This window comes from Heteronotia binoei, chromosome 3 (genome assembly GCF_032191835.1).
Source record: "Heteronotia binoei isolate CCM8104 ecotype False Entrance Well chromosome 3, APGP_CSIRO_Hbin_v1, whole genome shotgun sequence".
In the NCBI taxonomy this organism is placed as follows: Eukaryota; Metazoa; Chordata; class Lepidosauria; order Squamata; family Gekkonidae; genus Heteronotia; species Heteronotia binoei.
This window is the reverse complement of record NC_083225.1, coordinates 191,037,262-191,064,239: the sequence shown is the minus strand read 5'-3', so window position 1 is coordinate 191,064,239 and position 26,978 is coordinate 191,037,262. Positions and strand designations below refer to the sequence as shown.

Below are 26,978 nucleotides of genomic sequence, written 5' to 3'. Positions count from 1 at the left end.
GGGCAGTGGTGGAGCAGCTGCTTGGCAGGCGGAAGGTCCCAGGTTCAATTCCCCGTCTTCTCCAGTTAAAAGATCTGATAGTAGGTAATGGGGAAGGCCCCAGTCAGAGACCCTGGAGTGCTGCTGCTGCTCTGAGAGGATGGTACTGACTTTGATGCACTAAGGGGTCCAATTCAGTACAAGGCAGCTGCATTCGTCCATGAGGGTAGCTGTGTTAGTCGGCAGTATAAGAGCTACATCCCGCGCCCAGTAGCCTCTTAGAGGCCAACCAGATTTTTGGAATAAGGGATTTAGAGAGCCAGAGCTCCCTGAAAATCCACTTGGGCTCTCATAGAAAGTGCCAGTTTGGTGTAGTGGATAAGTGTGGGGACTCTTATCTGGGAGAACCGGGTTTGATTCCCCACTCCTCCACTCGCAGCTGCTGGAATGGCCTTGGGTCAGCCATAGCTCTCTTATCTGGGAGAACCGGGTTTGATTCCCCACTCCTCCACTCGCAGCTGCTGGAATGGCCTTGGGTCAGCCAGAGCTCTCTTATCTGGGAGAACCGGGTTTGATTCCCCACTCCTCCACTCGCAGCTGCTGGAATGGCCTTGGGTCAGCCAGAGCTCTCTTATCTGGGAGAACCGGGTTTGATTCCCCCCTCCTCTGCTTGCAACTGCTGGAATGGCCTTGGGTCAACCATAGCTCTCTTATCTGGGAGAACCGGGTTTGATTCCCCACTCCTCCACTTGCAGCTGCTCGAATGGCCTTGGGTCAGCCAGAGCTCTCTTATCTGGGAGAACCGGGTTTGATTCCCCACTCCTCCACTTGCACCTGCTAGCATGACCCTGGATCAGCCATAGCTCTGGCAGAGGTTGTCCTTGAAAGGGTAGCTGCTGAGAGAGCCCTCTCCAGCCCCACCCACTTCACAGGGTGTCTGTTGTGGGGGAGGAAGGTAAAGAAGATTGTGAACTGCTCTGAGACTCTTTGGAGTGGAGGGCAGCATATAAATCCAGTATCTTCATCTGCCTCACAGGGTGTCTGTTGTGGGGGAGGAAGGTAAAGGAGATTGTCAGCTGCTCTGAGACTCTTCGGAGTAGAGGGCGGGATATAAATCCAATATCTTCATCTATCTCACAGGGTGTCTGTTGTGGGGAGGAAGGTAAAGGAGATTGTGAGCTGCTCTGAGACTCTTTGGAGTGGAGGGCGGGATATAAATCCAGTATCTTCATCTACCTCACAGGGTGTCTGTTGTGGAGGGGGGGGGGTGTAAAGGAGATTGTGAGCCGCTCTGATACTCTTCGGAGTGGGGGGCGGGATATAAATCCAATATCTTCATCTACCTCACAGAGTGTCTGTTGTGGGGTGGGGGAGGTAAAGGAGATTGTGAGCCGCTCTGATACTCTTCGGAGTGGAGGGCGGGATATAAATCCAATATCTTCATCTACCTCACAGGGTGTCTGTTGTGGGGGAGGAAAGGAAAGGAGATTGTGAGCCGCTCTGAGACTCTTCAGAGTGGAGGGCGGGATATAAATCCAATATCTTAATCTACCTCACAGGGTGTCTGTTGTGGGGTGGGAGAGGTAAAGGAGATTGTGAGGCGCTCTGAGACTCTTCGGAGTGGAGGGTGGGATATAAATCCAATATCTTCATCTACCTCACAGGGTGTCTGTTGTGGGGGAGGAAGATAAAGGAGATTGTGAGCCGCTCTGAGACTCTTCGAAGTGGAGGGCGGGATATAAATCCAGTATTTTCATCTACCTCACAGGGTGTCTGTTGTGGGGGAGGAAGGGAAAGGAGATTGTGAGCCGCTCTGAGAATCTTCGGAGTGGAGGGTGGGATATAAATCCACTATGATCTTCTTCTTCTTACCCCAAATCTTGGTGGTCTCTAAGGTGCTACTGGACCTGGATCTAGTTGTTTAATTTAATTTAATTTTTAGATTTATACCCCGCCCTATCCCGCAAGCAGGCTCAGGGTGGCTCACAGCAATAAAACAACAAAGTTAAAACAATACCCTAAGAACAGACTTTCCAAAACAGGAGCAGTGCAGTCTTTCAGACACAGGTAGTCAACACCATGAGGCTGATGGCTAGTAGCATGACATAACACCCTAATGGCAAAAGGCTGGGGGAAGTGATGACTTTCAGAGGACGCCCGCTGGATTAATTAAAAGCCTGGCGGAATTGCTCTGTCTTACAGGCCCTGCAAAACCTTGATAAGTCCCGCGTAATTGTTCTCATAATTAGATCCAAGCGGGCAGCCGTGTTGGTCTGAAGCAGTTGAACAAAGCAGGAGTCCAGTTGTACCTTTAAGACCAGCCAGTTTTTATTCAGAATGTACGCTTCTGTGTGCTCTTAAGCACACTTCATCAGAAGAGGAATCCGGTACAGCGAGCAGAGCCGTACAGAGCTGGTAGGCAATGGCCCAGAATACCATGGCTCTGCTTTGCTCACTGTGCCGGATTCCTCGTCCGAGGAAGTGTGCTTAAGAGCACACGGAAGCTTACGTTCTGAATAAAAATTGGTTGGCCTTAAAGCTGCAACTTGACTCCTGCTTTGTTCTCAGAATTGTAAGTGACCAAATCAAGGTGGTTTGTTTAAAGGATGGGTCTGCCTGATGGGGCTTTCCGAGTGGGGTTCAGCTTCTTTTTAGAGAAGCTACGAGCAATTTGAAGAAAGCTGACAGGAGGAGAGCCGATTCCTTTGAAACATGGGGTTGCCACAAAGACAAATAAGTGGATTCTAGTCTGAAACAAGCCTGAGACAGAGGATTCCCCACCCCCATGTCCCATTGCACGCTGCTGCTCTGAATGGTGGCGGGAATACAATTAAGTGAGTAAAGGTAGCCTCGTATACCTACCAGAAGTTGGTACAGGAAGGCATAGAGGGTAGTTCTAGGACTAATAGGGAAATCTGTGGTTTTACCATAGCATTTTTGGTGATTCCTGGAGCGACCCTCTGTCATTTTCTGTATTAATTTCCAGTTACTACACAAGGCTGTGGAGAGCCCCGTGGCACAGAGTGGCAAGGCTGCAGTACTGCAGTCTGAACTCTCTGCTCACGACCTGAGTTCGATCCCCGGCGGAAGCTGGTTTCAGGTAGCCGGATCAGGTTGACTCAGCCTTCCATCCTTCCAAGGTTGGTCAAATAAAGACCCAGCTTGCTGGGGGGAAAGCGTAGACGACTGGGGAAGGCAATGGCAAACCACCCCGTAAAAAGTCTGCCGTGAAAACGTTGTGAAGGTAAAAGGAGTCCCCAGCTTGCTGGGGGGGGAAGCGTAGACAACTGGGGAAGGCAATGGCAAACCACCCCGTAAAAAGTCTGCCATGAAAACATTGTGAAGGTAGAATGAGTCCCTAGCTTGCTGGGGGGGGAAATGTAGATGACTGGGGAAGGCAATGGCAAACCACCCCTTAAAAAGTCTGCCGTAAAAACGTTGTGAAAGCAACGTCACTCTTAGAGTCAGAAGCAACTGGTGCTTGCACAGGGGACAACCTTTACCTTTTACACAAGGCTGTATTTTTTTAAAAAAATTGACCCGCCATGACATGCCCCCTCCGACCTTCCTGCCAGATACTGCCTGGCAACTCTAGGGAATTTGGGGAGAGGCAAAATACCCAGTAAGATTTCCCAAGCTTTCCACCTACAGTTGAAGCCGCTGCGTGGTGCAAATAAGCAACGATCTTCGGGAAGGCGTTTGCCACGTGTGTGAAACCGAATGGAGTGCAATAACCTTGCGTGGTAACTGCATCTGCCCAGATTGGCTCGCATGCTGGAATGCTCGTTCCCTCCGGTGTGTTACACAAGATCCTTCTCTTTTATTAAGTCAATGGAAATATTTATCCAGGAAGTCTAACATCTTGATGTATTGGATTGAACCTAAATTGCTGAAGGGGGAACAAAATTAGCGAACTAATGGGGGTCTCCAAATGCCCCCGCGCTTGTAAAGCATCGACGTCGGCTCTGCGGCGAATGAGCAGCCGGCGGCTGCCAGGAAAAACAAACGCTCGCAGATTGGGATTAATGAGCTACCAGTGGAGAGTTTGGTGAACCTTGTCATTGCTTGGGGCCAAGGGAAACATCTGAGCTCTCCCTGACGCTCCCGGCTTTTGAGGATGGGTAAAACGCATGCAACGACTTCTCAGACGGGGGAGACGAAACGCTTTTATAATTGTCAGTGTCGCTTTTTACGGGCTGGGAGCGGAGCAGGGGGGGGGGTTTGGCGTCGGCTAATGTCAGAGGGGCTCGGTTCAGTTTAAAAGCGGGGCCGTCGTGGCCGGCGGTGACTTAATTTGGAAAAGTCTACCGGCACGGCTTGGCAGGTATCTGGTGCCTGTATCGGCCATCGTAAAACAACCTCCTCGAGTCTTGAGCTCGCTTTGCCGCGTCGTCCTGACTCCTGATCTGGGGGTCCTGCGTTTTATTAGCAAGATTCGTCGGCAGGCTGAAGGGTCTGACGATGAAACGGGACACTGAAAAACGAGCACGTTTTTGTTGTAAAGGGATCCTCCGTTAAAAACCCGCTTTAAATCACGAGCCGCTGTCGTCTTCTTTCAGTTGTTGTTCTGCTATCGCTTTGGCCCAAGGATTGCCGTCCCCTTGCATACTTCAGGGTGACAGCAGTGTGCCCTGACCTGGCTGGCCCAGGATAACCAGATCTCATCAGATCTTGGAAGCTAAGCAGGGTCGGCCATAGTTAGTACATGGAGGGGAGTTTCAAAGTTCCCTACACAATTTAGAGCCAGTTTGGTGTAGTGCTTAAGTGTGCTTAAATGTGCGGACTCTTATCTCAGAGAACCGGGTTTGATTCCCCACTCCTCAACTTGCAGCTGCTGAGATGTCCTTGGGTCAGCCATTGCTCTATAATCTGGGAGAACCGGGTTTGAATGGCCTTGGGAATCAAACCCGGTTCTCCCAGATAAGAGAGCTCTGGCTGGCCCAAGGCCATTCCAGCACCTGCAAGTAGAGGAGTGGGGAATCTAACCCGGTTCTGCCAGATAAGAGAGCTATGGCTGACCCAAGGCCATTCCAGCAGCTTCAAGTGGAGGAGTGGGGAATCAAACCCGGTTCTCCCAGATAAGAGAGCTATGGCTGACCCAAGGCCATTCCAGCAGCTGCAAGTGGAGGAGTGGGGAATCAAACCCGGTTCTCCCAGATAAGAGAGCTCTGGCTGACCCATGGCCATTCCAGCAGTTGCATATGGAGGAGTGGGGAATCAAACCTGGTTCTCCCAGATAAGAGAGCTCTGGCTGACCCAAGACCATTCCAGCAGCTGCAAGTGGAGAAGCAAACCCGGTTCTCCCAGATAAGAGAGCTATGGTTGACCCAAGGCCATTCCAGCAGCTGCAAGTGGAGGAGGGGGGAATGAAACCTGGTTCTCCCCACTCCTTCACATGCAGCTGCTGGAATGGCCTTGGGTCAGCCAGAGCTCTCTTATCTGGGAGAACCGGGTTTGCTTCCGCACTCCTGCACATGCAACTGCTGGAATGGCCTTGGGTCAGCCAGAGCTCTCTTATCTGGGAGAACCAGGTTTGATTTGCCACTCCTGCACATTCAACTGCTGGAATTGCCTTGGGTCAGCCAGAGCTCGCTTATCTGGGAGAACCAGGTTTGCTTCCCCACTCCTGCACATGCAACTGCTAGAATGGCCTCGGGTCAGCCAGAGCTCTCTTATCTGGGAGAACCAGGTTTGCTTCCCCACTCCTCCGCTTGCAGCTGCTGGAATGGCTTTGGGTCAGCCAGAGCTGTCTTATCTGGGAGAACCAGGTTTGATTCCCCACTCCTTCACATGCAACTGCTGGAATGGCCTTGGGTCAGTCATAATTCTGTTAGAGGGATTCTGTCAGAGCCTGAAATGAGATTGTATCCAGCCAGTTTGGTGTTGTGGTTAAGTGAGTGGACTCTTATCTGGGAGAACTAGGTTTGATTCCTCACTCCTCCACATGCAGTTGCTGGAGTGACCTTGGGTCAGTCACAACTCTGTCAGAGTTGTTGTGCAAAGAGCACTTTCTATCTGAGCTCTCAACCCCACTTCCCTCACAGGCAATACTCCCTCCAAGCTGTGGTGTCTTATGAGCAAAAATTCTACTTTGTGAGCAATTGGCATTAAAGTTGTGAGCTACTGCATAAATTTGCTCCTGAGCCACCCTTCCTGAGCGAAGACAAAAAAAAAATGTGAGCCGGAGACTAAAAAACTGTGAGCTATTTCACACTAACTCAGCTGAGAGAGAACATGGCTTACAGGGTGTCTGTTGTGGGGAGGCAAAGGGAAAAGAGATTTGTAAACTGCTCTGAGACTCCTTTGGGTAGTGAAGGGTGGGGTATAAATCCAATATCTACTCTTGTTCTTCTTCAGTAATGCCCCCAATACGAGCAGGGGAGGGAGAATATAGATTGCTTTAGTCCGCGGGCAGATTTTTTAAAATAACACCGTTCTTCGCTTGGGATCTGCTGGATGAAGAATGTAGCCATTTCAGCATATTTAGCCGCTGACACACAGTTATTACAATGGAGCTCTTGAGCTTTGTCTGGTTTTTTAAAAAAATATTAATAAAGATAGCTGATATTCTTAGTGGGACCGCTCAAGCTGTGCACAGGGACTGGGTAGCAGCTTTAGCACTTAGTGCACTTGTACTTTCTCTCTTTCTCTCATTCTGTTTTGGTGCATTTTTCTGAAGCTCAGGTTATGGTCTTTCCACGTCTGTAGCACTCGGCTGATGCTGAGGAAATCGGCCTTACTCTGGGGCTGAAGCGCTTCGAGGATCTATATTTCACCTTCGTGGCTTCTGTGCAGACATAAGAGAAGACATGCTGGATCAGGCCAGTGGCCCATCCCAGTCCAGCACTCTGTGTCACACAGTGGCCAACCCCCCCCCCCCCCCCCGGTGCCATCAGGAGGTCCACCAGTGGGGCCAGGACATAAGAACATAACAGAAGAAGAGGAAAACTGCAGATTTATACCCCTCCCATCTCTCTGAATCAGAGACTCAGAGCTCCTATATCCTCTCCCCCCCACAACAGACACCCTGTGAGGTGGGGGGGGGGCTGAGAGGGCTCTCCCAGAAGCTGCCCTTTCAAGGACAACTCCTGCAAGAACTATGGCTGACCCAAGGCCATTCCAGCAGCTGCAAGTGGAGGAGTGGGGAATCAGAGACTCAGAGTGGCTTACAATCTCCTATATCTTCTCCCCAACAACAGACACCCTGTGAGGTGGGTGGGGCTGAGAGAGCTCTCCCAACAGCTGCCCTTTCAAGGACAACTCCTGCGATAGCTATGGCTGACCCAAGGCCATTCCAGCAGCTGCAAGTGGAGGAGGGGGGAATCAAACTTAACCGCTACAAGCCATGTTGGATCAGGACAGTGGCCCATCCAGTCCAACACTGTGTCACACAGTGGCCAACAAAAATCAGGTGCCATCAGGAGGTCCAGCAGTGGGGCCAGGACATAAGAACATAACAGAAGAGGAAGACTGCAGATTTATACCCCGCCCTTCTCTCTGAACCAGAGACTCAGAGCGGCTTACAATCTCCTGTATCTTCTCCCCCCACAACAGACACCTTGTGAGGTGGGTGGGGCTGAGAGGGGCTCTCACAGAAGCTGCCCTTTCAAGGACGACTCCTGCGACCCAAGGCCATTCCAGCAGCTGCAAGTGGAGGAGGGGGGAATCAAACTTAACCACTACAAGCCATGTTGGGTCAGGCCAGTGGCCCATCCAGTCCAACACTGTGTTACACGGTGGCCAACAAAAATCAGGTGCCATCAGGAGGTCCACCAGTGGGGCCAGGACACTAAAAGCCCTCCCACCTTGCCCCTCCAAGCCCCAAGAATACAGAGCATCACTGCCCCAGACAGAGAGCTGCATCTATAATTTGTCGCTAATAGCCACTGATGGACCTCTGCTCCAGATGTTTATCCAGTCCCCTCTTGCTGCCTATGCTTGTAGCTGCCACCACCTCCTGCGGCAGTGAATTCCACGTGTTCATCACCCTTTGGGCAAAGATGTACTTCCTTGTATCCATTCTAACTCTACTGCTCAGCAATTTCATTAACTGTCCACGAGTTCTAGTATTGGGAGAAAGGGAGGAAAGTACTTTTTTCTCTACCCTTTGTGTAATCTTGCAAACCTCTATCATGTCACCCCTCCGTCGTCGTTTCCCCAAGCTAAAGAGCCCCAAGCGTTTCAACCTGTCTTCATAATGTAACCGTTCTTCATAGATAGGGGCTCCTCATGCACGGGCCAGGCGATATACATGGTCCCCATGCGCAGAAGACCTTTCGATGAACACCAGTTATTGGTAAATGCCACCATGTTTTCTCCCAAGCCGTTGAATGTTGTGATTGACGTTGGGTTGCTTCTGGTTTCGCATGTGTGCTCTATGCAATCCTCTCTATTCACGACGGTTTGGGCAGGATCTCTTCTCAGGCCGTGAGCGTGACTGTAAGCCAGGAGTCTCCAACCTTTTTGAGCCTGCGTGTTCCTTTGGAACTCTCCTTCGGGCTACCTTTGACCCTCCTCTGTAAGCTCCAGCGAGTGCAGAACTCTACAGCCCGGTTATTAGCATCCAGGCCTGTACGGACGCGGATGCACCCGGTGCTGTGCAAACTGCACTGGCTACCTCTCGAGTACCGGATCTGGTTCAAGGTGTTGATCTTGACCTTTAAGGCCCTTTACGGCCTGGGGCCTGCATGTCTTCGGGACCGCCTCTTCCCACATGAGCCTGCCCCCCCCCCCCAGGCTTTGAGGTCAGCTGCACAACATCTTCTTGTGATCCCTGGGCCCAGAGATGCCCGACTGGCTTCAACGAGGGTCAGGGCCTTCTCGGTCCAGGCCCCTACCTGGTGGAATAAGCTCCTGCTATAGATCCAGGCCCTGCGGGACTTATCTAAGTTCCGCAGGGCCTGTAAGACGGAGCTCTTCCGCCAGGCTTTTAATTGAGCCAGCGGGCGTCCCCTGAAGTCATCGCTTCCCCCAGCACCTTTCTATCGAGGTGCGTAAGTTATGCTGGATAATACCAGCCTATATGTAGTTTTATGGATAACAAAAGGGAATTGCCGGAAACGATGTAACTTTCACAAAACAGTGTGCAGATGTATTTAGTGCAAACTGAATTGAACAAAAAGAACAGACCACTGAGTATACAGGATGACTAATGTCCCCGCAAAGGCTTTCCGCAGCCTGAAAGTCAGCGTCTTCTAATACACACAGTTCCGTTGAACTCGGCGTTCAACTCCAAATGGCACGGAGGAAGTAAGGAGGTTTCGACAGAATATGCTTCCATCAGCCTCCTTCTCTCAACGTTATGAGGAGCCTTAACTAAATGTTCTTTACACATGGATTAACGCATGCTCTTCTGCAGGTCCTTACTTCCTCCGTGCCATTTGGAGTTGAACGCTGAGTTCAAAGGTTTTTGCCCACTCCTGTCTATTAGAAGACGCCGACTTTCAGGCTGTGGAAAGACTTTGCGGGGACTTTATTCATCCTGTATACTCAGTGCTCTGTTCTTTTTGTTCAATTCAGTTTGCACTGAATATATTTGTACACAGTTTTGTGAAAGTTGCATTGTTTCCGGTGATTCCCTTTTATTATCCCTTGAGTACGCCGGTTCCAGTTGTGTTTAATATATGTAGTTTTATGGCTGGCAGCCAATGACGTGGATCCTGGGTTTTGATTTAATCTGATAATCCTGTAATTATGATATCGTTTTGCTTGGATGTGGTTTATTTAATGTTGTCGTAAAGTTTTTAATGTTGCAAGCTGCTTTGAGCCCGCTCGCGGGATAGGGCAGGGTATAAATCAAAAATTAAATTAAATTAAACTCTGACACAAGACGGTGGGCATATAGCCACAAAATGGCTGCCGCTGTAGGCGGAGCCAGCCACAAAATGGCTGCCGCTGTAGGCGGAGCCAGCCACAAAATGGCTGCCTCTGTAGGCGGAGCCAGCCATAAAATGGCTGCCGCTATAGGCGGAGCCAGCCACAAAATGGCCTCCACAGGTTACTGTAAGTCACATACAGAAGATCATTGCACTGTGGTTGAAGGAGCTGCCAAAGCAATGGTTTTAAATAATCTGCATATTTTGTCAGATTTCCAGTGGCCAATCAGAAGCCCTCCTGGGCAAAATCGCCCAATCTGCTTTCTAAAAACAACTTGGTGGGCTCCATGATACGTTGGGGATTCCTGTGTTGATTGCTTGAGGCTGTGCTGCTGCGTTTAGTACGCAACAGAAATGCATTTACCGAGCAGGACTTGTTAATTCTTTCCGTTTTTATCGACAGAAGAAAGAGAGTGAGTGTTTACAGCTGAAGATCTTGGTGCTTCGGAGCGAGCTGGGGAGACAGAAGAAAGCTCTGGACCGAGAGGTGGCTTTACTGCATAAGAAGCAGAGCACGCTCTACGAGCGAGGTGAGCTTGAATGGCAGCCGTCTCTCCACACCAGGGAGCGGCGAGGGTGGTCTGCGTGCAAGCAGGGGATGATGGATTCAAGAGAACCGGAATTCATTCCCAATCAGCAAATGGTTTAGAAAGAAAAGCGGAACCAGAATTGGAGGCTCTGTGGAAAGAGCTCAGATCTCATTGCTTCCTTGTTGCTTTATCCTTACTGATTTGGTACCTGTAATACTGCCTTTGGCCATCTGTAATGGTGGCAGCGTTGCACTGAAGAAGCACGAGGAAGAGAGTTCGTTTTTATGCCCCGCTTTCCTCTACTTTATGGGGTCTCAGAGTGGCCTTTCCCTTCCTCTCCCCACAACAGGCACCTTGTGAGGGTGATGGGGCTGAGAGGGTTCTGAGAGACCTGCGACTGGCCCAAGGTCACCCAGTAGGCCTTATGTGGAGGAGGAGTAAGGGATTAAAGCCGATTCATCAGATTAAAGTCCCCTGCTCTTAAAACACTACACAGTGCTGGTGCTCGGAGTAGAGAAGCTCTGTAGAATAGTTCCTTCTTTTGGCAAGCCACAGAGGTATAGAAAGTTTCTGATCGAAGGCCCCTTGGCATCTTACACCAGTGCCTTAATATCTTACCCCTTCTCAGATTGCCTTTGGCTTTAAGGAATCATAAGAGAAGCCATGTTGGATCAGGCCAATGGCCCATCCAGTCCAACACTCTGTGTCACATAAGAACATAAGAGAAGCCATGTTGGATCAGGCCAATGGCCCATTCAGTCCAGCACTCTGTGTCACATAAGAACATAAGAGAAGCCATGTTGGATCAGGCCAGTGGCCCATCCACTCCAGCACTCTGTGTCACATAAGAACATAAGAGAAGCCATGTTGGATCAGGCCAAGGGCCCATCCAGTCCAACACTCTGTGTCACATAAGAACATAAGAGAAGCCATGTTGGATCAGGCCAGTGGCCCCTCCAGTCCAACACTCTGTGTCACATAAGAACATAAGAGAAGCCATGTTGGATCAGGCCAATGGCCCATCCAGTCCAACGCTCTGTGTCACATAAGAACATAAGAGAAGCCATCTTGGATCAGGCCAAGGGCCCATCCAGTCCAACACTCTGTGTCACATAAGAACATCAGAGAAGCCATGTTGGATCAGTCCAATGGCCCATCCAGTCCAACACTCTGTGTCACATAAGAACATAAGAGAAGCCATGCTGGATCAGACCAATGGCCCCTCCAGTCCAACACCAATGGCCCATCCAGTCCAACATTCCTTGTAACGTAAGAACATAAGAGAAGCCATGCTGGATCAGGCCAATGGCCCATCCAGTCCAACACTCTGTGTCACATAAGAACATCATAGAAGCCATGTTGGATCAGGCCAATGGCCCATCCAGTCCAACACTCTGTGTCACATAAGAACATAAGAGAAGCCATGTTGGATCAGGCCAGTGTCCCATCCAGTCCAACACTGTGTCACATAAGAACATAAGAGAAGCCATGTTGGATCAGGCGAACGGCCCATCCAGTCCAACACTCTGTGTCACACAGTGGCCAAAGAAACCAGGTGCCATCAGTGGGGCCAGCTTTCCCACTGTTACCCCTCCCAAGCACCAGGAATACAGAGCATCACTTGCCCCCGACAGAGAGTTCTATTTATACTCTATGGCTAAGAGTCACTGATGGACCTCTGCTCCATATGTTTATCCAATCCCCTCTTGAAGCTGTCTATGCTGTCTACGTGCCCTAGGACCGTCACTGTATCCACTCTTACCCAGCTGCTCAGCAATTTCGTTGAGTGCTCACAAGTTCTTGTATTGTGAGAAAGGGAGAAAAATTCTTTCTCTGCCTTCTCCATCCCATGCATAATCTTGTAAACCTCTATCATGTCACCCCGCAGTCGACGTTTCTCCAAGCTCAAGAGCCCCAAGCGTTTTAACCTTTCTTTATAGGGGAAGTTGTCCAACCCTTGAATCATTCTAGTTGCCCTTTTCTGCACTTTTTCCACTGCTAGAATATCTTTTTTTGGGGTGCAGCGACCAGAATTGTACACAGTATTCCAAATGAGGCCGCACCATCGATTTATACAGGGGCATTAGGATACTGGCAGAAGTCGTGCCGCAGTGATGAGAGAAACTCTAGCAATATTCATTCAATGACCTTTATAGGCATGATATCGAACATAACAGGGAACCAATCCATCCATCAAATGTCAGTTTACAAATACATCAAGCGCCTCCTCGATGCTAGACATAAAAATTTTTTTAACAGTTTCAATTTCCATTCGGTTCCGAGTTGACAACAAGAAGACCATTTTATACTTGTTGGGCTTCGCTGTTTGCTCACTCAGATGGGAGTTGTCAATGAGTATGGAGCGCAGGTCAGAGCAGAACAGTGGTGGGGACCGTCTGGCCCGAGGGCTGTTTATGGCCCTTGAGATCCCTTGGTCTGGCCCTCAGGGGCTGCTGGGCCGAGCTGAGCCTCATGGTGGCCTCCTTGGGGCCCAGCTAGCCGGTGAAGATTGTAGAGCCAAGATGTACTGTTCAGCAGCCTCCCTGGCCGGTAGGGATCTTGTGGCCCAGCCATGCTGTGTGGCAGCCTCCCTGGGCCTGCCTGGCCAGGATCACTGTAGGGCCTGGAAAAAGTCTAATATGCTAATATTAAGGGATGTGGTCTAATAGGCTAATGAGTTCCTGCTGGGCTTTTTCTACACAAAAAAAGCCCTGGACCGAGGCATTTGCCTAGGGTGGCAGGCCGTGTGTGTGTTTGTGCCAACTTAGGCTCTCTCCACATGATTTCAGATAGAAAAACAACTATTTGCATTAATTTTGCCGGCCTGAATCGTTCTCCCTCGGCGGAGCGCCGTTTTTTAAGTCGATAATTTTGTATGACCCGCGAATGATGTTGTAGATATCCAAATGACCCTTGGCGGGAAAAATGTTCCCCACCCCCGTAGTAAAAAGTACAGTTTTCAGAACACATGTTGCAATGTGCAAAAACCTTCGTTGAGAGCCGCAGCAGTGCGGCGCTCCGGGGAGGGGTGGCTTCAGTTCCGCGAGTCTGTGTGAACCCCCAGCTGATTTCTCACGCACCAACTTTTCTTGGCATTGTAGGCACAGAAATAGTTTTAAAGCTTGCCCTTGGCAGGATTGCTGGCATCTGTCGTTACCCGCAGTCGATGGAACCCTTACTAACGTTCTTCTTTAAAAATGCTTTTGGGTAGGAAAAGCGTTCGAAGAGGAGTACCGGAAGCTCTGGATGGATAAAGAACCCCTGCAGGAGCTGATGAAGGAGTGCACCGCTAAGAGGTGAAAAGCGAGTTTGACCTTTTGTTTTCCAGCCATACTGGAAATGACCAAGAGTGGTCTTGTTTCGGGGAACCCATACGAGCTCAAGAAGGGTGCTAGCATAGGTAATCCGTATCAGCCTCTACTCCAGGGGTTTCAAACGTGTGGCCCGAGGGCCAGATCAGGCCCCCAATCGACAGGAAGTCCTTGACTGGCTGTCATCTACTCCGTTCTCCGTCTCTCTTGCTTCCTTCTGCATCGCAGCTTGCTTTGCCAGGCTTGCTCAATCGCACAGGAACTACAGAGTAAAACCTCTATTTTTTCCATTGGCTAAGGCTCCTCCCTTGAGGAGGAAAGGGGGGGGGGAAGGAGAGCTTGCTTTGCCAGGCTCTCTCAGTGGCACAGCAGAGCTACTGAGCCAAGCCTCTCTTCCTTCTATTGGCTGAGGCTCCTCAGAGCAAGAGCCGTCAGTTGTCAGAGACTGTCAAATAAACAAAATATTGCAAGTGTGCTGTTTTAAGCACGTTTTAAGCCTTTTTAAAAAATCGTTGTGTTTGTGCCCTTAAGTTTATATCTCCACTGTCATGTGTTCCCACTAAGCTGAGTTAGTGTGAGCTGGCTCACAGAATTTTAGCTTCCAGTTCACACATTTTTGTCTTGGCTCAGGAAGGATGACCCCTGAGCACACTCATTGATGCAGTAGCTCCCAAAGCAGGATTTTTGCTTACCAGACTCTGCAGCTTAGAGGGAACCGGGCCTCAGATTCAGTGGGAGCTCCCAGGAGCGTTGCTCCTAAACCTTACTGAGAGCCCCACCTCCTTCTGAGAGCCCCACCTCCTCCTCTTGAGAGTTCCACCTCGTCCTTCTGAGAGCCCCACCTCCTCCTCCTGAGAGCCCCACCTCTTCCTTCTGAGAGCCCCACCTCCTCCTCCTGAGAGCCCCACCTCTTCCTCCTGAGAGCCCCACCTCTTCCTTCTGAGAGCCCCACCTCCTCCTTCTGAGAGCCCCACCTCCTCCTCCTGAGAGCCCCACCTCTTCCTTCTGAGAGCCCCACCTCCTCCTTCTGAGAGCCCCACCTCTTCCTTCTGAGAGCCCCACCTCTTCCTTCTGAGAGCCCCACCTCCTCCTTCTGAGAGCCCCACCTCTTCCTTCTGAGAGCCCCACCTCTTCCTTCTGAGAGCCCCACCTCCTCCTCCTGAGAGCCCCACCTCTTCCTCCTGAGAGCCCCACCTCTTCCTTCTGAGAGCCCCACCTCCTCCTCCTGAGAGCCCCACCTCTTCCTTCTGAGAGCCCCACCTCCTCCTTCTGAGAGCCCCACCTCCTCCTCCTGAGAGCCCCACCTCTTCCTTCTGAGAGCCCCACCTCCTCCTTCTGAGAGCTCCACCTCCTCCTTCTGAGAGCCCCACCTCCTCCTCCTGAGAGCCCCACCTCCTCCTTCTGAGAGCTCCACCTCCTCCTTCTGAGAGCCCCACCTCCTCCTCCTGAGAGCCCCACCTCCTCCTTCTGAGAGCTCCACCTCCTCCTTCTGAGAGCCCCCACCTCCTCCTTCTGAGAGCTCCACCTCCTCCTTCTGAGAGCCCCACCTCCTCCTGAGAGCCCCACCACCTCCTCCTGAGAGTTCCACCTCCTTGTCCATTGAATAGCAGGTGCAGCTGCATAACCATCCCTGGAGGAGCTCCGCCACCTCTTTTTTCTACAAAACGAACTCTGGAGGGAGCATTGCTCCGCTGTCTGCCACCCTGGAGAGCTACTGCCGATCTGAGCAGGCAGTGCTGAACTTGATGGACTGAGGGTCCAGTTCGGTCGAAGGCAGCTTCATGTTTGTTCATGCGTGTTGGGGGGGGGGGGGTTGCGGCTCAGCGGCCGAGCATCTGCTTGGCATGCAGGGGGCGTCAGGTTCAATAACCTACACCTTCAGTTCAAGCAGCGGCCGCCAACCTTTTCGGTACCAGGGACCGGTTTCCTGGAAGACAATTTTTCCACGGACCAGCGGGGGGAGGCTGCGCTGGGTTTTTTGCCCCCTCCTCCCCAGGCTTCACCCCACTCATACCACATCCCTGCCCCCCATGGGGAGTCTTTAAATGGGGGGAAACGGGCTGTTTCTGATCAGTGGAGGTCTATAAATGAAGGGTAGGGGTAAGGCCACAGCAGCGCTGCCCCTTTTGCCAGCCCGGGATGAAAAATGTGGTGCGGCCTCACTCTGAGCAAGACCATGCCTCCTCTTTAGTCCAGGGCTGCTCTGCAGGGCCGTAGCCAGGATTTTACAAGTAGGGGGGGCTTTTTAAAGAGTCAGGGGGCCCCCTTTCCCATCCACTGCGGGGCTTGACGCTTCTCAGAAGCTTTCTGGGGCAGGGGCAAAAGCTGGAGGCTCTGAATGTGGCCAGATTGAGGCAGCCGACCGTAAAACTTTAGAGTGAAGAAGGGACTGCAGTTAAATGCTAGGGGAGATGTCAATGGACTACAGTTAAAAAATGCGACAATGAGACCATACCCTTTCTTTTCCCCCCCCCCAACCTATTTTGATAAGGATTATAGTTGAAGCGAGACTACGGGAATGTATATTTCTTCCAGTTTGGTGTAGTGGTTAAGTGTGCGGACTCTTATCTGGGAGAACCGGGTTTGATTCCCCACTCCTCCACTTGCAGCTGCTGGAATGGCCTTGGGTCAGCCATAGCTGTGGCAGAGGTTGTCCTTGAAAGGGCAGCTGCTGTGAGAGCCCGCTCAGCCCCACCCACCTCACAGGGTATCTGTTGTGGGGGAGGAAGATAAAAGAGATTGTGAGCCGCTCTGAGACTCTTCGGAGTGGAGGGTGGGATATAAATCCAATATCTTCATCTACCTCACAGGGTGTCTGTTGTGGGGGAGGAAGGGAAAGGAGATTGTGAGCCACTCTGAGACTCTTTGGAGTGGAGGGTGGGATATAAATCCAATATCTTCATCTACTTCACAGGGTGTCTGTTGTGTGGGGGGGGGGGAGGTAAAGGAGATTGTGAGCCGCTCTGAGACTCTTTGGAGTGGAGGGCGGGATATAAATCCAATATCTTCATCTACCTCACAGGTGTCTGTTGTGTGGGGGGGAGGTAAAGGAGATTGTGAGCCGCTCTGAGACTCTTTGGAGTGGAGGGCGGGATATAAATCCAATATCTTCATCTACCTCACAGGTGTCTGTTGTGTGGGGGGGAGGTAAAGGAGATTGTGAGCCGCTTTGAGACTCTTCGCAGTGGAGGGCAGGATATAAATCCAATATCTTCATCTACCTCACATAATGTCTGTTGTGGGGGAGGAAGGGAAAGGAGATTGTGAGCCACTCTGAGACTCTTCGGAGTGGAGGGCGGGATATAAATCCAATATCTTCTTCTTCTTCTTCTTTTTATGACAAGGATTGAGGGCTCAAGGATTATAACAAAGATGGATAGCGGTCGTAACAAACGGTTTTTTCCCTATCTTTATTTTACTATAGTTATAAGGGTTTTTTTTAATGAAGATGCTTAAAATGTTAAAACTACCCTTTTATTTCTTGTTAGTATTTCGAGTAAAATGCACCGGTGGAGGTCACAAAAAGGGGGGGAGGGAGGTGGAAAATGCGATGCAATGTATTGGCACTAAATTTTTAATAACGGTTGAACAATAATATAATACGTTGCAGAATAATAGCATTGTTTTACGGAAGAAGGGATTGCAGCTTGCGCGCTAGCAGGGGGGTGTCCTTCCGCCTCCCTCTCTCCCATCCTGGCACTTGGCAGCCTGCAGCTCCATCCGTCTCCCCCCCCCGCCCATTCCGTATGGCTTCCTCCTCCCCCCTCCTCTCCGCCTGCTGCTTTTGCTGTTGCGCTGCACTGCGCCCTGCTCGGCTCTCCTGGCTCCGGCTGCCACTACTGACACTTCGCCGCTTTGCTCAGCCATGGCAAAAAGGAAATGGAAAAAGAAGACTGCGTGCCGGAAGCCCCCTGGGAGTCAGGGGGCCTGCCCGGAAGTCAGGGGGCGGTGCCCCCATAGGCCCCCCTGTGTACATGTGGACATATGAAGCTGCCTTCTACTGAATCGGACCCTCGGTCCATCAAAGTCTATTCCACTGGCAGCAGCTCTCCAGGGTCTCCAGCTGAGGTTTTTCACACCTACTTGCCTGGACCCTTTTTGGTTGGAGATGCCGGGGATTGAACCTGGGACCTTCTGCTTGCCAAGCAGATGCTCTACCACTGAGCCACAGTCCCATTCATGGCTCTCCAGGGTCTCCAGCTGAGATTATTCACGCCTATTTGCCTGGATCCTTTCTAGCTGGAGATGCCGGGGATTGAACCTGGGACCTTCTGCTTACCAAGCAGATGCTCTACCACTGAGCCACAGCCCCATTCATGGCTCTCCAGGGTCTCCAGCTGAGGTTATTCACGCCTATTTGCCTGGATCCTTTTTAGTTGGAGATGCCGGGGATTGAACCTGGGACCTTCTGCTTACCAAGCAGATGCTCTACCACTGAGCCACAGCCCCATTCATGGCTCTCCAGGGTCTCCAGCTGAGATTATTCACGCCTATTTGCCTGGATCCTTTTTAGTTGGAGATGCCGGGGATTGAACCTGGGACCTTCTGCTTACCAAGCAGATGCTCTACCACTGAGCCACACCCCTTCCCTGTGTCACTCCAGGGTCTCAAGCTGAGGTTTTTCACACCTACTTGCCTGGACCCTTTTTAGTTGGAGATGCCGGGGACTGAACCTGGGACCTTCTTCTTGCCAAGCAGATGCTCCACCACTGAGCCACAGCCCTTCCCTGTGTCTCTCCAGGGTCTCAAGTGGAGGTTTTTCACACCTATTTGCCTGGACTCCTTTTTGGAGATGCCAGGGATTGAACCTGGGAACTTCTGCTTACCAAGCAGATGCTCTACCACTGAGCCACCATCCCTCCCCTACTGTGGCTACAGGCCTGCTGCTCTGCCTTGCTCCGCGACCCAGTTGCTAGCAGGCCACGGCCCAGTGCTGGTCCACGGCCCAGTGGTTGGGGACCCCTGAGTTAAAGGACCAGGCAGCAGGTGACGTGAAAGACCTCCACCTCAGACCCTGGAAAGCAGCTGCCCGTCACAGGAGGCTCCACTGACCCTAAGGGACCTGTGGCCTGATTCCCTCTGCGTCCCGCTTGAGTGCAGGATGTGTATCGCTCACTTGGTTCCTCCTGGCTTATGATGAGCACGGCACTTGCATAGCTTGAATTCCATGGGGGGGGGGGGCGGGGTGCAGTTGGCTGGTTTGAGCGCAGATGAAACCAGGGGTCATTGTGTAGAAAAAAAGAGGCCCTGGAGCTCATTAGCTACAACTCATTTGCATATGCCACACGCAACCCAAGACACCGGAAGGTGTACTAAATTATATCTGTTCCGCATCTGCCTTCAGATGTTTCTTGAATTATAATTGTCATAAGAACATAAGAGAAGCCATGTTGGATCAGGCCAGTGGCCTATCCAGTCCAGCACTCTGTGTCACACAGTGGCAAAAAAATTTATTTATATATATATACACACACACACACACACACACTGTGGCTAATAGCCACTGATGGACCTCTGCTCCATATTTTTATCTAACCCCCTCTTGAAGGTGGCTATGCTTGTGGCCACCACCACCTCCTGTGGCAGTGAATTCCACATGTTAATCACCCTTTGGGTGAAGAAGGACTTTAGACGTTCCAGAGCTCTGCTCCTCTGTGCTCCTGCCTGGAGAGCCAGTTTGGTGTAGTGGTTAAGTGTGCGGACTCTTATCTGGGCAAACCGGGTTTGATTCCCCACTCCTCCACTTACAGCTGCTGGAATGGCCTTGGGTCAGCCATAGCTCTCGCAGAGCTGTCCTTGAAAGGCCAACTTCTGGGAGAGCTTTCTCAGCCCTATTCACCTCACAGGGTGTCTTTTGTGGGGGATGGGGGGAGAAGATATAGGAGATTGTGAGATGCTCTGAGTCTCTGATTCAGAGAGAAGGGTGGGGTATAAATCTGCAGTCGTCTTCTTGACCAAAATGAGGCCTGGATGAAACCCCGTCAATTAGTCCTGAAGCAGAGGGTTCTTTATGGAAGTGTGCACAGACTATCATTCCTACCCTCCTCCCCCCCCTTTTCATCACCGTGTCACCATTATTGGCAAGGCGTTGGCTTCTCCTTTTGAGCCACTTGCATACTGCATTGTAGCCCTACTATTACGAATGCTGTTAAAAAAGAATCTACATTATTACTTCCATGTGGGGGAGGTTTCTGGGAACAAGAGGGATCCTGACCATCATTCAGGCTATTGTAGGTAGGTAACTTTTTCTTTTTTCTTTCTCTCCCCACCAAGAGAGCAGTTCTTGAAGACCAACGCGCAGCTGACCATCAGGTGCAGACAGTTACTCTCAGAGCTTTCCTATATTTACCCAATTGATTTGGTAAGTTTCTGACTCTTTACTGTACCTCCTTTGTGTGTGTGTGTGTGTATACGGGCCTAACGACACCTGACTGGCTTCAACAAGGGCCGGGGCCTTTTTGGTTGGGGCCCCTGCCTGGTGGAATGAGCTCCGGGCCCTGCGGGACTTATCTAAGTTTTGCAGGGAATGTGAAATGGAGCTCTTCCGCCAGGCTTTTAATTGATCCAGCGAGTATCCCCTGAAATCATCGCTCCCCCCAGCACCTTATGCTTATGTTATGCTGAACGTTACCAGCCTATACGTGCCAATGGTGCTTTTTATTAATTCTGTAATGATAAGATTTCTAGTTTGGATGCAGTTGGTTTAATGCAGGGGTCCTCAACTTTTTAAATAGGGGGCCAGTTCACTGTCCCTCAGACTGTTGGAGGGCCGGACTGCCGTTACTGTACAAGGCCGCGGGCCGTCAGTTCTCCGTCTTCTGCACCTCTCTCCCTTCCCCACACCACACACCCCGGCCTGGGAACTCACCTCACCTCGGTATCACCTCACACTCTGTCTCCGCCGCCTCAGCCCAGTGCCGGAAGTGTGCGTTGCCAACGTGAGTTTAGGTCGAACGTCACTTCCGGTCTGATTTTGCCATAACCCGGCGGGCCGCATAAACGTCCTCAGCGGGCCGCAGTTTGAGGACCCCTGGTTTAATGTTTTGTCAAGTTTCGTAATGTTGTAAGCCGCCCAGAGCCCGCTTGCGAGATTGGGCGGGGTATAAACTGAAAAATTGAATTGAATTAAATTAAAATATGTAGTTGCCAGAAAGCAGATACAGCAGACAAAGTCCCCGAAAAAAGAAAGCTCCAGCAGCAAGTTGCAAGGGTGCTGTTAACCTGCTGCTGTCCTAATGCAGAGATGTTATATATATATATATACATATTTATTTATTCCCCCCACCCCACCCCGATGTTCAGTGCAGTCAGATCTATGGCTTGTTAAGTCCAGAGACTGCAATTGTGAATGGACAAGCCGTGTCTTTCTGTAAACTTGAAAACTGGCACCAGGTTTGCAGGAAAAATCTGAAATCTTTTAAAAAAAAATACATGGGGGTTAAAAACTCTAAAGCAACAGAAGCAGCTGTTGCTAGCTAACCGCATAGTATCGCCAGCCTTCAAGCCTTGGTTTCCAACAGTAAAGGCAGGGGAGGAGGCCACTTTGGGTCACCATTGTGTGAGAAAGGCAGGATATGAATGAAGGAAGGAGATAATAAATATTGTTGCAGATGCAGGGGTGGGTGGGCACATAAAAGGTGAGGTGGGGTGGAAGGAGAGTGAGGCGGAATTGACTTTTGCACACTTTTTGTACCCTCCGTAACCCAAACCGCCAGTAGTTTTCTGGAGCTCATACAGAAGAATGAATAAGTTTCTAAACCACACGGATAAACTTTATTACACTTTCTTCTTCTCCGGACAGAAGGCTTAAAATACATACGTAGAAAGGCAAAACAATTAGATAACTTGAGTACAATCTCAGAATATAGTTAGAAGGTAATGCAGTTAAAATTCAGATGAACTTTTACCCAATTCTTGTAGTCAAACTTACTCTATCTTATGCTCTGATACCTGCTAAAGCATTAATTCTATCAAAGCCTCCCATTCTGTATTAGAGGCCTCGAACAAGGGATGTTATTTCATGGCTTGAAACCGACAAGGGTTGTTAATTTCATGGCTTGACCAGCATAGTAGAGACCCCCGCCTCTAGTGCAGTCAGCCCACTGTCCCTTAATCCCAGAGTTTATAAAGCATTTCCCCTGGAAACTGATATCACTATCTTTATCTTATCTGATACATATTCATATTTATTTATTCCCCCACCCCACCCCAGTTCCAGAACCACCAGCTGAATGAACAGTTGGCCATTCACCCTCTGCCAATGGGCCAGTTATCTTTTACTCTATCCAGTCCTTCTCATACCTCTGAACATCAACAATTATGCTGCCAAAATCAAAACATTTAAGGCTAAGATTGCCCTCCGATAACTTTTACCTTTAACCTACTTTCTACTGACCTACGTTTCTAGCAGCTAAGCCTAAGCTGTTAGCGGCATGGATGCTTGAACCCTGGATGGCCATTTCCATAAGAGAACCAACCCCAAAAGAAGTTTTGCCACAGAGAGAGATGATGGGAACTATCAGGAAAGTGAAAATAGTGACGGGTTGGGGGAGGAATGAGATAGCCCCTGCAAGTTTTTGCGGGCCCGTCTGTGTGTGTGTGTGGTATTACACAGTAGCAGAGCAGGTGGTTAGTTAGCAGAATAAGGAAAAGGAAAGGTCCCCTGTGCAAGCACCAGTCGTTTCCGACTCTGGGGTGACATTGCTTTCACACCATTTTCACAGTAGACTTTTTATGGAGTGGTTTGCCATTGCCTTCCACAGTCATCTACGCTTTCCCCCCAGCAAGCTGGGTCCTCATTTGACCGACCTCAGAAGGATGGAAGGCTGAGTCAACCTGGAGCCAGCTACCTGAACCCGGCTTTTGCCAGGATTGCCATTGCCTCCCCCAGTCGTCTACACTTTCCCCCCAGCAAGCTGGGGACTCATTTGACCGACCTCGGAAGGATGGAAGGCTGAGTCAACCTGGAGCTGGCTCCCTGCAAACCCAGCTTCCGCCGGGGATCGAACTCAGGTCGTGAGCAGAGCTTAGGACTGCAGTACTGCAGCTTTAACCCTCTGCGCCACGGGGCTCGGTAAGCAGAATAAGCATCACGCTAAAATCCCTGGTGTTGCTGGCTCTCTTCATTAGCAGGCCAAAGGAGAAAACGACTCGAACAAGACTCTGAAGAGGCAGCACAGAAATATCCTAAAGCAATTACGGTTTTAAAAAATAAAACCTCTAGCCGAACCATTGGGAGCCATTGCAGGTTAGAGCTGAGGTCTCTTTTTCTTGCAGGAGCTCCTCTGCGTATTAGGCCACGCCCCCTGACGTAGCCAATCCTCCAAGAGCTTAGAGGGCTCTTCGTCCAGGGCCTGCTGTAAGCGCCAGGAGGATTGGCTACATCAGGGGGGGGCGAGGCCTGATATGCAGAGGAGCTCATGGTAGAAAAAGAGCCCTGACCATTCTCTTCTAAACAGATCAGTGTTTCGACTTGATGTGAAACAGTTTTATAGAGCCGCTAGGTTTGAACCCAGTAGCATCTTGGAGACAAATAAGTTTTCCCAGGTCACAAGCTTTCCAGAGTCAAAGCTGCCTTTGTCGCATACAAGTCAGAACGGAAGTTTCCATCTCACGAAGGGAGCCTCGATTCTGGTTTTTTCCCCCCTTCCAGAGTGGCTCTGATGCGATTTTCCTTTGTGTTATTAAATCCACAGAACGACCAAAAGGATTATTTTATCTGTGGAGTCAAGTTGCCCAATTCTGAAGACTTCCAAGGTAATGGGACGTTTACTTTTTTTCCCCTCGTCTGTATCCCACCACCCTGCATAAGACACGCTGCTAGAGAGAGCCGGTTTGGCGTAGTGGGAGAACTGGGTTTGATTCCCCCCTCCTCCACTTGCAGCTGCTCTCGCAGGAGTTGTCCTTGAAACATCAGCTTCTGTGAGAGCTCTCTCAGCCCCAGCTACATCACAGGGTGTCTGTTGTGTGTGTGTGTGTGGGGGGAAGGTAAAGGAGATTGTGACCACACTGAGACTCTGATTCAGAGAGAAGGCGGGGTATAAATCTTCCAGTTGCAGACTTCTTCTTCAAGAGCCCGCCTTTGTTTCTAATTTATTGTGGCGTTCAGGTTTTCCCTCCAATTAGGGTTTAGAAAAGAAATCTTAAATGAGGAATCTTAAATGTATCTACCTTCATGCAATCCCAATACCTTCTTCTGAGAGCTAGTTTGGTGTAGTGCTTAAATGCACTGACCCTTATCTGGGAGAACCGGGTTTGATTCCCCACTCCTCCACTTGCAGCTGCTAAAATGGCCTTGGGTCAGCCATAGCTCTCTTATCTGGGAGAACCATGTTTGATTCCCCCCTCCTCCACTTGCAGCTGCTAGAATGGCCTTGGGTCAGCCATAGCTCTCTTATCTGGGAGAACCGGGTTTGATTCCCCACTCCTCCACTTGCAGCTGCTGGAATGGCATGGGTCAGCCAGAGCTCTCTTATCTGGGAGAACCAGGTTTGATTCCCCACTCCTCCGCTTGCACCTGCTGGAATGGCCTTGGGTCACCCATAGCTCTCTTATCTGGGAGAACCGAGTTTGATTCCCCACTCCTCCGCTTGCAGCTGCTGGAATGGCATGGGTCAGCCAGAGCTCTCTTATCTGGGAGAACTGAGGAAGCCTGTTCCACTGAGGAACCGCTCTAAACTCACAGATACCTCCCCCTCAATTCACAGGATCCTCATTGCTGTCAGATGGCCATCTAGCCTCTGCTTAAAAAGTTCCAAGGAAGGAGAGCCCACCATCTCCCAAGGGAGCCTGTTCTACTGAGGATCCGCTCTAACAGTCAGGAAGTTCTTCCTAACATTGAGCCGGAAACTCTTTTGATTTAATTTCAACCCTTTGGTTCTGGTCCTACCTTCTGGGGCCACAGAAAACAATTCCACTCCATCCTCTAGATGACAGCCCTTCAAGTACTTGAAGATGGTGATACTATCACCCCTCAGCCGCCTCCTCTCCAGGCTAAACATCCCCAGCTCCTTCAGCCTTTCTTCATAGGACTTGGTCTCCAGACCCCTCACCCAAATGTCTTCCTCCTTGTGCCATGAGTTTGTGGAATCTGGGAAGATGACCTATTTTGTGTTTTCCATGGTTTTAAGCTTTCAAGGGTTTGAAAATTTTACATGAAAACATGGGAGCGCGTGAGAACATTTGAGGCAGCCTCTGTGCCAAGAGAGGCCATTTGTGTGCTTTGAGTGATGGCTGGGAGTAAACAGAATGACAGGTGTGGTCCAAGAGAGGGATGACTTAGTGGCCGAGCATCCACTCAGCGTTGGGTTGCCAGCCAGCTCTGGGCTGTGAAATGCCTGAAGAATTTGGGGTGGCGTTCGGGAAGGGAAGAGTCCACCTTCCAAAGAAGAAGACTGCAGAGTTATATCCTGCCCTTCTCTCTGAATCAGAGACTGAGAACGGCTTACAATCTCCTTTATCTTCTCCCCCCACAACAGACACCCTGTGAGGTGGGTGGGGTGAGAGGGCTCTCACAGTAGCTGCCCTTTCAAGGACAACTCTTACAAGAGCTATGGCTAACTCGGGGCCATTCCAGCAGCTGCCAAGTGGAGGAGTGGAGAATCAAACTGTCCAAAGCTGTCGTCTTCTCCAGATCTTGGTCGTCTGGAGATCAATTCTAATAACAGGAGATCTCCTAGTGCCAACGTGGAGGTTGCCACGTGGAGGGTGGCAACATGGAGGTTACCACGTGGAGGTTGGCAATGTGGAGGTTGTCACATTGAGGTTGTGCGTTTCCTGCATTGTGCAGGGGGTTGGACTGGATGTCCCTGGAAGTCCCTTCCAACTCTGTGATTCTATGTAGAAGGTTGCAAGTTGAAGTCCCCACCACCCCCAGCTAAAAGGCCAGGTAATAGGTGATGTGAAATACCTCTGTCTCCATCCCTGGAGAATTCAGTAGAAGCAGATCAAATAAACTCAGATTATCTTCTGTCAGATAGGAACCACCAAACAACAAGACTGGCGGCTAGGTTCTGTTCCCAGGTTTATAAAGAATGCAAAAAGCGAGACAAATAGGCCAAACTGTAAATCTTTTAACAAATTTTAAAGTGACTTTTTAAAATGGTTTAAAGGGTTAAAAATAATCTTTAAAATTCTTTTTTTTTTTTTTACTATTATAACCTTCAAGTCATCAAGTTTTACCATGCAGATTCTTTGTGGAATTTTTTATAAGGTACTTTTAAGGGTGTTCTAGATGTGGCCGGACCTGCCTGTTCCGCATTGGTCTTGTCAGCCACCAGCGAGCCTGCAGCAGATGTGGACTACTGCACCTTTCTTAAATCTTCGTTCGCGAAGTCAAGCCGAGAGAGAGAGATGACTAAAATGTTCCGGTTAATGACTGTGATAATAAACTGAACTGAACTGAATTCTGTAGAAGGCAGCCGTGTACTGCAGGGATGTAGCAGAGGGCAAAGGAGGTGGCCTGGGAGGAAGGGTGAAGTTGGCAAAGAGGACAGCTCGACTGAGGCTGTCAATCAAGGAGCAGAGATGGGTATAGAATGAAGCTGCCCTGTTTTGATAGGTTAAAAAAAAAGCCCATGAACATCTGGAGCCACTTCCTGCAGAATCAGACCCTTGGTCCATCAAGGGAAGTTGTCTACTCAGACCGGCAGCCACTCTCCAGGGCAGGGGTGGCCAAACTCGCTTAACAGGGGAGGGAAGGTGGCTCAGTGGTAGAGCATCTGCTTGGTAAGCAGAAGGTCCCAGGTTCAATCCCCCGGCATCTCCAACTAAAAAGGGTCCAGGCAAATAATTGTGAAAAACTTCAGTTTGAGACCCTGGAGAGCTGCTGCCAGTCTGAGTGGACAATACTGACTTTGATGGACCGAGGGTCTGATTCCGTAGAAGGCAGCTTCATATGTTCATATGTTCAACGTAAGAGCCACACAGAATATATGTCAGATGTTTGAGAGCCGCAAGACATGAATGTCAGATGTTCGAGAACCGCAATACAGGAAGGAAAGCAAATAGACTAGGGAGAACGAGGGCAGAAAGAGAGAAGGAAAGAAAACAACTTTGACTTTAAATATGTATTCTCCAAACCAGCTGGCTTGGCTTGGAGAAGTAATGTAAAGAGGCAAACACCTTCCACAAGCCAGGCGATGGGGACTTTGAGAGCCGCACAATATGTGTGAAAGAGCCACAGTTTGGCCCCCCCTGTGAGTCCAGGGTCTTTCGCGTCACTTGCCAGGTTTTCAGTTGTCCCATAAATTTCAAAAACGTAGGATGAGAGATGGAGAGACTGA

General features: G+C 50.2%; 1 protein-coding gene across 1 annotated transcript in view; it reads left to right on the top strand.

Annotated features, from left to right (window-relative positions):
- UVRAG (UV radiation resistance associated) overlaps positions 1-26,978 on the top strand; it is a 161,991-nt gene that overhangs the window by 76,958 nt on the left and 58,055 nt on the right. Inside the window, exons 8-11 of the mRNA XM_060235346.1 lie at positions 10,258-10,384; positions 13,596-13,680; positions 19,969-20,056; positions 23,391-23,451. Of these exons, the coding sequence (XP_060091329.1) occupies positions 10,258-10,384; positions 13,596-13,680; positions 19,969-20,056; positions 23,391-23,451 (361 nt within the window). The remainder of the gene's footprint in view (positions 1-10,257; positions 10,385-13,595; positions 13,681-19,968; positions 20,057-23,390; positions 23,452-26,978) is intronic.